The sequence below is a fragment of the Limanda limanda genome, chromosome 12 (genome assembly GCF_963576545.1).
Source record: "Limanda limanda chromosome 12, fLimLim1.1, whole genome shotgun sequence".
Taxonomy (NCBI): Eukaryota; Metazoa; Chordata; class Actinopteri; order Pleuronectiformes; family Pleuronectidae; genus Limanda; species Limanda limanda.
Genome location: NC_083647.1, coordinates 26,288,364 through 26,304,807, shown reverse-complemented (window position 1 = coordinate 26,304,807; position 16,444 = coordinate 26,288,364). Strand labels below are relative to the sequence as shown.

General features: G+C 41.6%; 2 protein-coding genes across 2 annotated transcripts; both read left to right on the top strand.

Moving 5' to 3' along the window:
* The first annotated feature begins 1,113 nt into the window (after positions 1 to 1,113).
* On the top strand, positions 1,114 to 2,601 carry LOC133015134 (gastrula zinc finger protein XlCGF17.1-like). The gene has a single exon (XM_061082271.1). It carries the CDS (start codon positions 1,245 to 1,247, stop codon positions 2,085 to 2,087), a length of 843 nt encoding a protein of 280 aa, XP_060938254.1. The 5' UTR covers positions 1,114 to 1,244; the 3' UTR covers positions 2,088 to 2,601.
* Positions 2,602 to 9,287: 6,686 nt separating this feature from the next.
* LOC133015140 (oocyte zinc finger protein XlCOF19-like) lies at positions 9,288 to 10,116 on the top strand. Its single transcript, XM_061082278.1, has one exon. It carries the CDS (start codon positions 9,319 to 9,321, stop codon positions 9,991 to 9,993), a length of 675 nt encoding a protein of 224 aa, XP_060938261.1. The 5' UTR covers positions 9,288 to 9,318; the 3' UTR covers positions 9,994 to 10,116.
* The last annotated feature ends 6,328 nt before the right edge of the window (positions 10,117 to 16,444 follow it).

Genomic DNA, 16,444 nt, shown 5'->3' with positions numbered 1-16,444 from the left:
AAGGTATAAAAAGTTACTGCTAAGCAATGGGCACCCAAAGCACACCCCCGGCCCTCTAGCAGCACCGGACAGTCACGAGTCGGCCGCACGGACGGCGGTTGATATATCTTATAACAGAAGTTATAACAGGATTGGTTTATAACGAGGGGAAGTCTTCCTCGGTTCTTCCTCGATGGTGCTCAGGCGTAGTACCTCCCTCTTGGTACTGGAATAAGGATATGACGAGCAGCCGCTCCCAAAATCTTCAGTTCATGACAGTTTATAAAAAAAGGTACAAACAAGCCTTGACTCAGCTGACTCCTTGTGGGTTGATGTTGTTGTTCATTGGAGTCAGAATATTGTTCTGTTTGTGTTGACATTTGCATCCTCCAAACCAAAACAACGCCTGCCCCCAAACTCCTGCTTTATTGTTAAGAGTACAGTTCCATAAATATCTTCACAGACACAAAGAAGATACAATTTAAAATACCAACAGTCTTAACACCAACTGTAAACGACCTCAACATCTCTACTTCCTGAATGTGATCGTTCAAACATCACAACAGTCGACATTAAACGACAAAACACAAGTTTTTCAAAACACTTCAGGAAACTGAAATGATAAACGTGTGTATTTGTGTATTTGTGTTTCAGTGTGTCCTGCAGACGTCCAGCAACTGATGTTGATTAAAGAAGAGGTTCCCTCTGAGCAGCAGCAGTGGAGCCCCCTTGTGGACAAGGAGGACCCAGAGCCCCCCCACATTAAAGAGGAACAGGAGGATCCAGAGCCCCCCCACATTAAAGAGGAACAGGAGGATCCAGAGCCCCCCCACATTAAAGAGGAACAGGAGGATCCAGAGCCCCCCCACATTAAAGAGGAACAGGAGGATCCAGAGCCCCCCCACATTAAAGAGGTACAGGAGGACCCAGAGCCCCCCCACATTAAAGAGGAACAGGAGGAGACAGAGCCCCCCCACATTAAAGAGGAACAGGAGGAACCGTGGACCAATCAGGATGGACAGCAGCTTCAAGGACTGGAGGAGGCTGATATCAAGTTCACATTGACTCCTGTCGCTGTGAAGAGTGAAGAAGATGAAGAGAAACTTAAATCGTCAACACTTCATCCGAGTGAGAGGAAGGAGAACAGAGAAGACTGTGGAGGACCAGAACCAGCCAGGAACTCAGGACCTGATGGACGTTTACAACCAGGTCCTGAGGACAAGGCTGAAGACTCTTCTGAGACTGAAGTCAGTGAGGATGATTGGATGGAGACCAGGGAAACTCAAACTGGTTTAAATACGAGAAATAACAAACAGCCTCTAAGTGAAATGGGATGTGAGACAGAAAAAAAAACGTTTAGTTGTTCTGAGTGTGGTAAAAGATTTAGCAAAAGGAGCGAACTTAACAGACATACTAGGAGTCATACAGGAGAGAAACCGTTCAGTTGCTCTGAGTGTGGTAAAAGATTTAGTGAAAGGGCGAATCTAAATATACATATGAGGATTCATACAGGAGAGAAACCGTTTAGTTGCTCTGAGTGTGGTAAAAGATTTAGCAAAGGGAGCGATCTTAACAGACATATGATGATTCATACAGGAGAGAAACCGTTCAGTTGCTCTGAGTGTGGTAAAAGATTTAGTGAAAGGGCGAATCTAGATATGCATACGAGGATTCATACAGGAGAGAAACCGTTTAGTTGCTCTGAGTGTGGCAAAAGATTTAGTCGAATGGGCAGTCTAAATACACATAAGAAGACTCATACAGGAGAGAAACCGTTTAGTTGCTCTGAGTGTGGTAAAAGATTTAGCAAAAGGAGTGATCTTAACAGACATATGATGATTCATACAGGAGAGAAACCGTTCAGTTGCTCTGAGTGTGGTAAAAGATTTATTGAAAGGGCGAGTTTAAATACACATATGAGGATTCATACAGGAGAGAAACCGTTTAGTTGCTCTGAGTGTGGGAAAAGATTTTGTCAAAGTTGCGGTCTAAATAGACATAAGAAGACTCATACAGGAGAGAAACCGTTTAGTTGCTCTGAGTGTGGTAACAGATTTAGCCGTAAGTCCCATCTAAATACACATATGAGGAGTCATACAGGAGAGTAACCGTTCAGTTGATCTGAGTGGTAAAAGATTTAAGATCCAGTCCTAGTGTACAAGACGTGAGGATTCATAAAGGAGAGAAGTGAATCAGTTTCCACCCTTGCAACAAAGTTTTGTAAGGACATATCAGCAGTTACTTATATATATTTTTTCAATGTTCACTGTTTTAAATAGACTATTAACAGTTTTTATGTCCCTAGAAAACATAACTCATGAATAACACGAAAGATTGTGTTTATATATCTTGTTTCTACTGATTTCTACATAATGTATCTATTTTTCATAATGTCCTTCATGTCATTTTAAGGTTAAAGTGTGTTCCTTGCACAGAATGAATGTGTTTTCTGTTGGGGAAGAGTCCAGAGCGCTGGCCGAAGTTTAGACCAAGGGTCGTAAAACGAGGCCTACACGCGATGCTGAGACCAGCTCTAGAGTTTTCCTGGTGGTTGGAGAGCCCCAGCAGGCCCAGGAGAAACCCCACTGTGTTCGTAGACGCCCACTGAGGGCTAAACCCCGCCCCCTGATCGGAATGTGTTACACACACGTTCCGATCTACATACATTTCACGTTACATAGATAAATCTAGACTTAGAGAGCCTGAACGCATCTCGACGCCAAAACCACGCAGAGATAAGAATCTTTGTCTGAAAATTCCTTTGTGTAACTCACGTGGCCTACGGCCATTTTTTACTTCGACCTCATGTTGTCATTAACAAAGGCGTCCATTTTGAGTAACGTGAATGTACAACCATCTTGATTTCAAACAGATTACGTCACCACGTGACTGCGTCATTACCTCATTGCCACTCCCCCTCTCTCTCTCTCTCTCACACACACACACACACTTAGAGACACTCACACACACACACACACACACACACACACACACAAGGACGCAGACACACACACACACACACATAGATATACAATCAGTATTACACGTGTGTACTAAATTGTGATAAGTGCTGCTACTGCTACTGTTGTTATCTGTGAAATAGTAAAGTTTTGTTAAATTAAGAATCATTGAATAACATTAACTTTATTTCCCCTTTTTTAATAAATCCTTTTGTAATTAAAGTATCTGTATCTTGTGATTATTTGTGCATATGTATGTGAATACAGCTGGATTATGATAGCCTGTGCTTGAACTTAAAACCCTTCATTGTTGATTATATAATCATTAATATAAAATATTGAGATTATTAATTTAACTTTTATAAACTGAGACTGATCCTTACAGATTGAATGTTGGTCCCTGTAGCCAGGGTGGTGGCCCGTCTATATTATTCTTAATTTATCATTTTATTGTTTTCATTAATGATTTAACTATTCTTAATTGATAACCCTATCATTTCTAATTGATTCTTTTATTATTCTTAATTTAAAGATTTACCATTTTTTAAATATTTTTAATACATATTTTTAATTATTTATAATAATCATATTTCATGATTATTAATAATTAGCCAACGTCAAGTCTACTACTATTGAACAAACGTTATTAACTAGTTTATATGATTTAATGTTTGTTTTAAAACAATGGTTTCTTGTTACGTGAGATTCAATGACAGTGTGTGTTCTCCTTTATGTATTGAATGTGTTTCCAGGAATAAAAGTCTAATAAAAAGATATTGGCGTCGTCGCCCTCCTTTTTGTTTCTGTATGAACGGAGGCTGCACTGGCTACAGTTGAATTGTCTTATCACGAGACAAATTAATCAGCTTCTCACAGTCAGACATGTTTGTTTATGTTTGACGTGAAGTCGGAACTGGGCAATTTCAGGTCAGAATATCTGACAAACGAGTCGTCTGGAACGCAGCAATTTTATTTGTATAGCCCATATTCACAAATCACAATTTGTCTCATAGGGCTTTAACATGGTGTAACATCCTCTGTCCTTAACCCTCAGCAAGAGTCAGGAAAAACTACTAAAAACCCTTTTAATAGGTTAAAATACGTAGAAACCTCAGAGAGACACATGTGAGGATCCGTCTCCCAGGACGGACAGAAGTGCAACAGATGTCAAGTGTAGGAAAACATCAAGATAAAGGTTTTAGCAGCGTTGATGAGGGTTAACATTTTGAAGGATAACTTCAATCCTTAAAAATGCATCTTAATAGGTGAAATAAGTCACTGAATGAATGAATGAATCACTCTCCCTTTTTGCTATTTGCTATCCAGCCTGCTGAGTCATTTAGCTTCTCCATTCCACCTCTCCATTCCGTGACACTGGGCCTTGTTTAATATAGTTTCACACTAATTAAACAAACTCACTCAACCAGTCCAATTAAAATCCAACTGGATTTCATATCAAAACACATTTCAGCTCTTTAATTATCAGTGTGACACTCAAACCTGCTTCATGTGGGTTTTTATAAACTTTTTTAATATCGCTGCAGGTGAATAAAAACTTTATTTAAGCTTCAAGATTTTCAGGAGAAAAACTCATTCGACTTTTCTCTCATCAAGCTGCTGTTTCTGCAAATTCATATTAAAGAACTAATGAATAATGTGTGTTTGGTTAAGTGTGCGTGTGTGTGTGTGTGTGTGTGTGTGTGTGTGTGTGTGTGTGTGTGTGTGTGTGTGTGTGTGCAACCGGCACCTGAAGCAGGAAAACACATTGAAAACATACTTTCATGTTTATTTGTTTGTTTACGTAACACTCTTACAGATACATTACTGAGCATCGCTAAAAAATTACTTCTTCAAAATCCAGAAAATATGATTTGATTATTGGTATTGGTTCTGATATCTGTCAAGGCAACAAGATCCATAGAATCACTTCCTGTTTGCACAATGTCCCTTTTGTTGTTGCTTAATTTGAGGAAGTGACAGTTAAATCAAACTGAAAAGGATCATTTCTCAGGACTGTATATTTTGGAAACTTCGTGGATACTTTATTATGTAAGTTGTTGTTGAAGTTTATTCTGGTCAGCCAAGATGTCAATGTTGTTGTAGAAGTTGATGATGAAGGAAAGGAACGCGGACCCAGTACTTACAAGTATAATAATGTTTATTTCACAGGTCAGGACGAGCTCTAGAACTCAGAGAAATCACCCAGGCCAAATAGTGAAATCTGACCAGCCGTGGTCTCACACACATTATATAGAGAGGTTAGCTCCGCCCACGACTTCGGGTAACATGTCATCCCACCTAGGGCCTTCTGCCTAATAAGGACGTTTGTACACGAAGATGAAAACACAGCGGTCAAGGATCTTCCCTTTACCCCCATCCATTTGCTGGTCAGAGGTCATTCCCTAGGTCAAAGGTCCTTCCAAAGAGGGAGAGACCTCCTTGAATAAACACCTGAAGGACTCTCTGGGAATGTCCGAGAGTCACGAAAATAAGCATCATAAATATAAACCTGTCATTATAGTTAAACACATGCTAAAATCATTAACTCTAGTGAATAGATGACAACGTCTTCCTGTCAAGTTCAAAGAACAGAGAGAGAGACAACAAGAGGCTTCTCTGTTGAGGTTGGGTGTGTTGATGTGATCTCAACACTAGAGGTCAGTGTGTCAGATCAGAGTCCAAGCCTGAACAGCTCTATGTGTCAATATTTCCTCAGGGTCATAGCGCCACCTACTGATCAGTGTGAAAATTAAGTTGTTGTAACATTGTCCAATTGACCCAAAGTTGCTCACGCTACATCAGAGCCCCTACTTGAACAGATATTTTAGTCTGTATCTAATAATACTGATGGCGCCACCTACTGGTAACCAGAAATAAGCTTTGTTTAAGAACTATCATTCAATTTACATAAAGTTCACAGTGTGATGTGCTTTTTGATAGTGTTGACCGTAATGAGCAATGAGCAGGCAAGGATCAACGTCACGTGACGGACGCAGGAAGTGAAGCGTTTATCTTTGCCGCAGTTCGCAAAACGCAACCATTTCCGTTCAGTGCTGCCTTGCAGGGCTAGAAATTGTTGTTCATTTTTGGTTTTACTGTCGGAGTTTGTTTAATTTAATTATTGAGTATTTCTACTTCACTGTCTTAGTACTTTTACTTGTAATGGAATATTACTTTAGTCTCATGGTACTTTTACCTCAGTGAATGATCCGAATTCTATTTCCACCATTGGTTAAGTTTATTTTGTTGCTTACACTTAAGTACTTAACCAGTACCTGTAACAGAGTATTTCTACTGTGCAGTATTAGTACTTTTGTTTCCTCTTCGTCCTCCAGTCCAGCAGGGGTCGCTGCAGGCTCGGACCTCGGAGTCTCTGCTTCCTGTCTTTGTCCCCTCAGAGCCTCAGAGAGGAGCAACATGGCCGCCATGCAGCTGCTGCGGGTGTTGGTACATGAGCGGATCCTCGCTGCCGCTGAAGACTTCCTGCTGCAGGTGGAGGAAGGAGGAGGAAAGGCTCGAGTCCCGGAGCTGAGAGCGATGCTCACCGAGCGGCTCGCGGCGGCGGGAGAGCAGATCCTCGCGGGTCTGGAGGAAACCTTGTTCGAGTCCGAGGAGCGAGTGGAGCGGACAGAGCGGTCCCAGCGGGAGGTCTGCCGCCGGAGGAGGCTGCTGGAGGCCGCGATGCAGCCCGTAGTCCGGCTGCACAGAGCAGGTCAGTCCCGGGAGTGGGGGGGGGGATCCATGTTCCCAAGGGCCACATGAGAACAGGGACAGTTGTGGAGGGCCGCACCAACAACCCAGAGCTGGGACCAGGAAGCAGAGCTGCAGTGCTACACACTTCTCTGCTCCCTCTGGATCAGTCACACAACCACATAGAGATTGTGTCTGTCCACCATTAGATTAAATTATTTAAATTAAACAAAAACAGAGCGAGAACTCCACACAGAAATCTAATACAAATTAACACAACCTCTGAAACAACGCAGGAAACTAAGACTTTTAAATGTGGTCTTTTAAACATTAGATCACTGTCATCAAAGGCTATTTTAGTTAATGAACTAGTCTCAGATTACAACATAGATTCATTGTCCCTCACTGAGACGTGGCTGCATCCTGATGAATATGTCAGTCTAAATTAATCTACTCCCCCCCCCCCACCCCCCCCAGTCATTTAAATTCACACGTTCCCAGAGAACTCGGACGAGGAGGTGGAGTTGCTGCTATTTTTAACTCCAGTCTATCAATTAATCCTAAACCTGAACTCAGCTACCACTCATTTGAATGTCTTGTTCTTAGTCTTCTACACCAATCCAGGAAACACCAACAGCCAATCATATCTGCTGTAGTTTATCGTGCTCCTGAGGCTTATGCTGAATTTTTAGCAGAATTCCCTGAGTTTTTATCAAACCTAGTCCTAAAGACCGATCAAATTATTATTGTTGGTGACTTTAATATTCATGTTGACAATAATAAAGATAGCCTTAGCGTAGGGGATGTGCAATTAATCAAATCACGTTTGAAACATTTTTTCAAACTAAAAAATAATCGTTTGAATAATCGTGATTTCAATATTGTCCAAAATAATCGTGATGATTTTTTCCCGTAATCGAGGAGGAACCGCTCAAACACTAACGTTAATACGTCACTTCCTGTCTCTGTCTGCTGCACCTCTGAGAATAATGAGGAGGATTTGATGATGTTGTGACGAGTCTGTGCAGAAAACCTGCTGCTGTGTTGCTCATGTCTGAAACAGAAAGTCTGGACATATTTCTCTAAGTTTTAGCCACAAGTCTTGTCTGAAAGCAGCTTAACCAACTAACTAACATCCCCTCGCCCTGTTCTCCTCTGTGACCTAATTGGTTTATTATCCTCAAAATGAAAAACGTTTTACCAGAAACCCTTTGTGTTATGCTGCTTCCTTTACGATCTGCGTCGAGTCGTTGCGTTTTCGTTTATCCTAAATGTGAGAAGAGCCGGTCTCGCTTTGGTTCAATCAAGTATTTATTAAGAAGCAATGAAAAGGTATAAAAATTTACTGCTAAGCAATGGGCACCCAAAGCACACCCCCGGCCCTCTAGCGGCACCGGACGGCGGTTGTAATATTTTATAACAGTTGGTATAACAGGAATGGTCAATAACGAGGGGAAGTCTTCCTCGGTTCTTCCTCGATGGTGCTCAGGCGTAGTACCTCCCTCTTGGTACTGGAATAAGGATATGACGAGCAGCCGCTCCCAATCTCGCTCCTCCTCTGATAGTGGCTGGGCAAAATCTTCAGTTCATGACAGTTTATAAAAAAAGGTACAAACAAGCCTTGACTCAGCTGACTCCTTGTGGGTTATTGTTGTTGTTCATTGGAGTCAGAATATTGTTCTTTTTGTGTTAACATTTGCATCCTCCAAACCAAAACAACGCCACTCTCTCTTCCCCCCAGAACCTGGGGCAGCTGCTTGAACTCTGTGATGTTGATTAAATCTAATGGAGTTATGCTTTAATATAAAAAGCTAGAAATGAGAACAAGTTAAAGTACAGTGTATTGTATGCCACAGATTTATCCCACAACAGGCAGCAGCTCTTATCAGACCTTTTATCAAAACAGGTGTGAGACTGACCAGTGATGTGAGGCACACACATTCTAAACGAACCTCAAGATTAACACTAAGCAGCAACGGTTATTAGAAGTCACTATTTGAAGGCCATATATCTATATCTAGGCTATATATATGTCTGGCCCAAACTGCTCCTGCCCCGAACCTCCTGCTTTATTGTTTAGAGTACAGTTCCATAAATATCTTCACAGACACAAAGAAGCTAAAATTTAAAATACCAACAGTCTTAACACCAACTGTAAACGACCTCAACATCTCTACTTCCTGAATGTGATCGTTCAAACATCACAACAGTCGACATTAAACGTCAAAACACAAGCTTTTCAAAACACTTCAGGAAACTCTGAAATGATAAACGTGTGTATTTGTGTATTTGTGTTTCAGTGTGTCCTGCAGACGTCCAGCAACTGATGTTGATTAAAGAAGAGGTTCCCTCTGAGCAGCAGCAGTGGAGCCCCCTTGTGGAACAGGAGGATCCAGAGCCCCCCCACATTAAAGAGAAGGAACCGTGGACCAATCAGGATGGACAGCAGCTTCAAGGACTGGAGGAGGCTGATATCAAGTTCACATTGACGCCTGTCGCTGTGAAGAGTGAAGAAGATGAAGAGAAACTTAAATCTTCAATGCGTCATCCAAGTGAGCGGAAGGAGAACAGAGCGGACTGCGGTGGACCAGAACCAGCCAGGAACTCACGACCTGATGGACGTTTACAACCAGGTCCTGAGGACAAGGCTCAAGACTCTTCTGAGACTGAAGTCAGTGAGGATGATTGGATGGAGACCAGGGAAACTCAGACTGGTTTAAATACAACAAATAATAAACAGCCTCTAAGTGATATGGGATGTGAGACAGAAAAAAAAACGTTTAGTTGCTCTGAGTGTGGTAAAAGATTTAGTCAAAGACACCATCTAAATACACATATGAGGATTCATACAGGAGAGCAACCGTTTAGTTGCTCTGAGTGTGGTAAAAGATTTAGCCTAAGATGCAATCTAAATTCACATATGAGGATTCATACAGGAGAGAAACCGTTTAGTTGCTCTCAGTGTGGTAAAAAATTTATCCGAAGGAGCACTCTAAATGAACATATGATGATTCATACAGAAGAGAAACCGTTTAGTTGCTCTAAGTGTGGTAAACGATTTAACAATAGGAGCATTCTAAATAGACATAAGAGGCTTCATACAAGAGAGAAACAGTTTAGTTGCTCTGATTGTGGGAAAAGATTTAGTCGAAGGGACTGTCTAAATATACATATGAGGAGTCATACAGGACAGAACCCGTTTAGTTGCTCTGAGTGTGGTAAAAGATTTAGCCGTAAATCCGTTCTAAATAGACATAAGATGAGTCATACAGGAGAGAAACCGTTTAAATGCTCTGAGTGTGGTAAAAGATTTAGCCGTAAGTCCCATCTGAATAGACATGAGAGGAGTCATAACGGAGAGTAACCGTTCAGTTGATGAGTGGTAAAAGATTTAAGATCCAGTCCTAGTGTACGAGACGTGATGATTCATAAAGGAGAGAAGTGAATCAGTTTCCACCCTTGCAACAAAGTTTTGTAAGGACATATCAGCAGTTACTTGTATTATATTTTTTCAATGTTCACTGTTTTAAATAGACTAACAGTTTTTATGTCCCTAGAAAACATAACTCATTGAATAACACAAAAGATTGTGTTTATATATCTTGTTTCTACTGATTTCTATATAATGTATCTATTTTTCATAATGTCCTTCATGTCATTTTAAGGTTAAAGTGTGTTCCTTGCACAGAATGAATGTGTTTTCTGTTGGGGAAGAGTCCAGAGCGCTGGCCGAAGTTTAGACCAAGGGTCGTAAAACGAGGCCTACACGCGATGCTGAGACCAGCTCTAGAGTTTTCCTGGTGGTTGGAGAGCCCCAGCAGGCCCAGGAGAAACCCCACTGTGTTCGTAGACGCCCACTGAGGGCTAAACCCCACCCCCTGAGAGTTGAACACTGACATTCCATTGGCTGAACCCCATAGCCCACTCCTCGAGGAGGCTGGAACCTCTCAGGTCGATAAAACTGCTGAACCGCTGCTTTTTCCCTGCTCTGACGACTTCAACAAGACCTGTCCAGGTCCCTCCATACGACCCAGTAGCTAACGGGAGCAATTATACAGACGTTTTTTTTTTTCATCTTTCTTTTCTGTTTCTATTTTAAGTCGACGTTTATTTTTTGTAACTTTAACTTGAAAAGATCGGCACAGGAAGTTCACTCGCAGGCCGAGCTCACAGACTTTCTTTTCCACACGATCTACAAACGGCTCCAAACAGCCGTTCATCCCTGCAGAAGAACGAAGTTCATTCCGTTGAGGAGCAAGAAGAATCCGCTCTTGTTCGGCCCAGAGCTGATCTCCGTTGTCCACAGACGAACCAGTGAAACAGAGCTTGAGAGGCCACGCATCATTCACTGGACTTCCGGGAAAATCCCGCCAAACGCGCATGCAACGCTGCGAGGGTTACAGTAAGAGGCTTTATTGTCTGGGGAGAGACTAGTTTTAATACCTAGTGTGTATTTATTTGAGTGTATGTTTATTTAAGACCTCAGCGCCTATTTTTAGCCCGTGTAAGCGCGCGGTAAGAAACTGTCACTTCCTGTTTCTCTGTCACGACCCTGTCGACTGTCTTGACGTACCTTCGCACCGCGACGAAGCGTCTCCGGCCGCATTGTTATCGACGACCAAGTTTGCAGAGACTTTAACGATCAAAAGATCAGTACACAACGTCCGCTTGGGTACTGAGAGGTAAAGTCAATGTAAAATTGTCTCTGGCGTGTTTTCTGATAATTCCTTGCATGTTTCTATCTCTCTCACTCTCTCTCTCTCTTTTCTCCTTAACCTGCTTACACACACGTTCCAATCTGCATTCACACATTTCACGTTACATAGATAAATCTAGACTTATCGAAGCCATTCGGCGCCAAAACCACGCAGAGATAAGAATGTCTTTGTCTGAAAATTCCTTTGTGTAACTCACGTGGCCTACGGCCATTTTGACTTTGGCCTCATGTTGTCATTAACATAGGCCTCCATTTTGAATAACGTGAATGTACAACCATCTTGATTTCGACCAGATTACGTCACCACGTGACTGCGTCATTACCTCACTGCCGCTCCCCCCCTCTCACACACACACACACACACACACACACACACACACACACACATAGACACACACACACACACAGACACACACACACAAATAGATATACAATCACTATTACATGTGTGTTCTAAATTGTAATAAGTGCTGCTACTGCTACTGTTGTTATCTGTGAAATAGTAAAGTTTTGTTAAATGAAGAATCATTGAATAACATTAACTTTATTTCCCTTTTTAATAAATCCTTTTGTAATTAAAGTATCTGTATCTTGTGATTATTTGTGCATATGTATGTGAATACAGCTGGATTATGATAGCCTGTGCTTGAACTTAAAACCCTCCATTGTTTATTATTTAATCATTAATACTAAATATTGAGATTATTAATTTAACTTTTATAAACTGAGACTGATCCTTACAGATTGAATGTTGGTCCCTGTAGCCAGGGTGGTCGCCCGTCGATAAATAATAATTACAGCTTATATTATTCTTAATTGATAATTTTATTGTTTTCATTAATGATTTAACAATTCTTAATTGATAACCCTATCATTTCTAATTGATTATTTTCATTATTCTTAATTCATTGATTTATCATTTTCAAAATTAGTAATAAATAAGTTTCATTATTTTTAATAATCATATTTCTTGATTATTCATAATTAGAAAGGCTGTTAACGCCTGGAAACCTTAACGCGTTAATTTTTTTTAAACGCAAATTAATCACATCACCAAGTTTGATAACAGTGTCCTACGCTAGTCCTCCAGGGCGGATGTTTACCTGCCTGTGGGTGAAGAAGTAGCAAAGTGATGAGTAAGGAGACGGACCCCGGTGGGCTTAACGACTAAGCTAACTACTGCTATCGCTAAATGGGTCGCAACAGACTGCAGACCCATCAACATCGTTGAAGACAAGGGGCTTCGAGACATTATCCAGATCGCCTCCGGGGACTCATCCTACAAAACGCCTTTGAGGGGAACTATTGTCACAAAAATCCATGAACTCTATGGAAGTGAAAAGGAAACGAAAGTGGAGCAGCTGGCACGAGCTTCATTTATTGCACTGACAGGAGACCACTGGACATCAGTAAGCAACCATAACTACCTCGGCATAACAGCTCATCTATTAGATGATAATTGGCAGCTGCACTCGTTTGCGTTAGGTGTAGTGAAAACAGAGGAGAGGCATTTCGCCGAAACATGCGCTCGCCAGTTTCTTGACGTTGCTAAAGAGTGGGGGATAACGGACAGGGTCATCACTATTGGAACAGATAGTGCTCGTAATATGGTAGCGGCAGCCAGGAGTCTACCAGTCGAGCATATGCCTTGTGTAGCGCACATTATACAGCGGACGATCACAGTGTCTCTCCGTGACAGCGGGTTTGATGGTGCATTAGCCAAGTGCCGTAAAATAGTCTGACATTTTAAACACAGTCCTGCAAACACAGCAGAGCTGAAAGTTCAGCAAGCTTCCCATGGACAGACAGAGGAGTGACTCATCCAGGATGTAGAATTCATCCAGAATTCAACACTGGAGATGATAAAGCGTATCCAGCACAACAAAGCGCCACTGAAGGCAACACTTGCCCAGCAGAAGCACAACTTGGCCACGCTAACCTCAGCTGAATATGACAGGCTAGCAAATTTGGAAACACTGCTGAAGCCATGCAGGTAAAGTGATTTTCCTAGTCTCAACTCATTTATTTTCTCCAATATATTTTCTTTTAGAAATAATTTTAGGCCTGTCCAGTATATGGGTGTTATGAATGAAAAAAGTAGTCTATAATTCTTTCTTGTTTGTGTGTTTGAAGGTATGTTGCTGAGCTCTTGGGGGGGTGACAAATATGTAAATGGATTTGTATTTATATAGCGCTTTTCTAGTCTGATGAAGACCACTCAAAGCGCTTTACAGTACAGTTTCACATTCACCCATTCATACACACATTCATACAGTGCATCTATTTGCAGCACTTAGTTATTCTATGGGGGGCCATTCAGGGTTCAGCATCTTGCCCAAGGACACTTCGGCATGCAGATGGTTCAGACTGGGGATCGAACCGCCGACCTTCAGGTTGGAGGACGACCACTCTACCCCTCAGCCACAGCCGCCCTAAATATGTGTCCTTCTCTGTGGTCCTGCCTGCACTCTGCCCCCTTCTGCGTACAATGGAGATTTCAGATGTTGACCCTGCCTACATGGTGCACTTCAAGGCTGCATTCAAAGGGGACCTGAACACACGAAAGGAGAACACAAACCTGTCATGGTTAAAGCTAGCAACAGCTCTAGATCCCAGATTCAAGGACCTCAGGTGCCTGCCCAAAGCAGAGAGGGAAGAGGTGTGGCAAAAGCTGAGTCAGATGCTGAAGGACAGAGAAACTGAATCACAGCCCTGCAGCGATGAAATGGAACCAGAACCACCAGAGAAGAAAGTGTCTCTCCTACTGTTGGGGTCAGATTCAGAGTCTGATGAGGATGCAAATTTTAATGACAAAACTCTGGACAGGTATAGGGCAGAGCCCAGTGTCAGCATAGACACATGTCCACTTCAGTGGTGGTCAGCGCACACTGGTGCCCATGGTAGGCTGGCACATCTTGCACTAAAGTACTTGGCCACACCTGCCTCAACAGTGCCATGTGAGAGACTATTTTCTTTGGCAGGCCACATTGTACAGAAGAAGAGGTCAGCTTTGTCATCTGAAAATGTCAACAAGCTAGTTTGCCCGAGTAACTGGTTAAAAGAAAAGTAGACGATGAACTGGTTGACTGAGGTTATGTCACACAACACCTTTGCACACAGTTATTGTTATTGAATTAAGTGTGTGAAAAGGACTGTTCACTTTGTTTCTTTTAAGACACTCATGACATTCGGTTGATAATTCAGCTTTCAGCCCACTCAATGTAATGTTGACTTTATTTGGGTGAAATGTTACCTCACAGTTTACAGACAAGCTGTTTATATTTACTTTGTAGCAGAAGATAACAGTTTCTCATATGCTTGTCTTCTATTTAAGTTGGCAGCTCGTTATGGATGTTGTTGGCAATGCCAAGCACTCCATGAGACTTTGTATTCATTCTAATGATGAGGCACTTTAATCAGTTAAACCTCTGTGCAGTCATAGAGTAGAGCCCAATCTCAGAGGCGTGTTTACTACAGTGGCACACAGGTGCCCGTGATGAGCAGGTTAAAAAAAAGACTGTTTGCATTGTATGGGTGTTGTTGCTCTGTGAATTAAGATATATTCTAATCGGCTGAAATGTAAAATAAAGTTTTAAAAAGCCCTAACCACTTTGTCATACAGTTCTTTATTTAAACACCGTAATTGTAAATAGCAGTATTTTAATTGTGTGATTAATCATGATTAATCACAATCTATTGACGTGATTAACTTGATTCATTTTTTTAATCGATTGACAGCACTAATAATTAGCCAACGTCAAGTCTACTACTATTGCACAACAGTTCTTAACTAGTTTATATGATTTAATGTTTGTTTTAAAACAATGGTTTCTTGTTTCGTGAGATTCAATGACAGTGTGTGTTCTCCTTTATGTATTGAATGTGTTTCCAAGAATAAAAGTCTAATAAAAAGATAATGGAGTCCTCGCCCTCCTCCTCTTTGTTTCTGTACGAACGGAGGCTGCACTGGCTACAGTTGGATTGTCTCATCACGAGACAAATTAATCAGCTTCTCACAGTCAGACATGTTTGTTTACGTTTGACGTGAAGTCAGAACTGGGCAATTTCAGGTCAGAATCTCTGACATACGAGTCGTCTGGAACGCAGCATTACACTCACACCCACGGACAGCGGAGCAATTTTATTTGTATAGCCCATATTCACAAATCACAATTTGTCTTATAGGGCTTTAACATGGTGAGACATCCTCTGTCCTTAACCCTCAGCAAGAGTCAGGAAAAAATACTAAAAACCCTTTTAACAGGTAAAAATATGTAGAAACCTCAGAGAGACACATGTGAGGATCCGTCTCCCAGAACGGACAGAAGTGCAGTAGATGTCAAGTGTAGGAAAGCATCAAGATTAAAGTTTTTACCAGCATTGATGAGGGTAAACATTTTGAAGGATAACTTCAATCCTTATGTGAACTTGAGGGAACACTGAGGCTCAAGGTAAATCTGACTGGCTACTGGTTTGTATGGCAGTACGATGAAAACCATGTGGCCCATTCAGTAGATCAGACATCAATACCTCTATGCCTTTTTAAACTAAACACTTCCTATTTTAGAACATAGGACATGTTACTTTCTGCCGTACTAATAAATGCAAACCGCCAGTTGATGTTATCGACCTTCTAAACCTATAGCAGCATAACTAAGAGCAGGTCTAAGACAAGCCTGGACCAGCTCTAACTATAAGCTTTATCAAAAAGGAAGGTTTTAAGCCTACTCTTAAACGTACAGTTGGTGTCTGCTTCACGAACTGAAAGTGAGAGATGATTCCACAGTAGAGGGGCTTGATGGCTGAAAGCTCAGGGGTCTCATTTATAACCGTTGCGTACGCACAAAACGGGCCTGAAACGTGCGTACGCCACTTCTCACGCCAACGTTGGGATTTATAAAAACAAACTTGACGGGAAAATGTGCGTATTTCTACGCAAACTTAGACCCATGCTTACGACCGTTTTGGAGACGGGAAAACGGCGACACAGACGTGAGCTGGTGAACTGCTGCAGATTATTGATCCATTTCATAATTTGCATTGAAACTTACAGCTTAGTTTTGCTCGCGCGACGTATCTGCTCCACACGAACCTTTTA

Excerpts from the sequence above, each read along its gene's own strand:
- LOC133015134 (XM_061082271.1), top strand. The coding sequence starts at position 1,245 with ATGGAGACCAGGGAAACTCAAACTGGTTTAAATACGAGAAATAACAAA.
- LOC133015140 (XM_061082278.1), top strand. The coding sequence starts at position 9,319 with ATGGAGACCAGGGAAACTCAGACTGGTTTAAATACAACAAATAATAAA.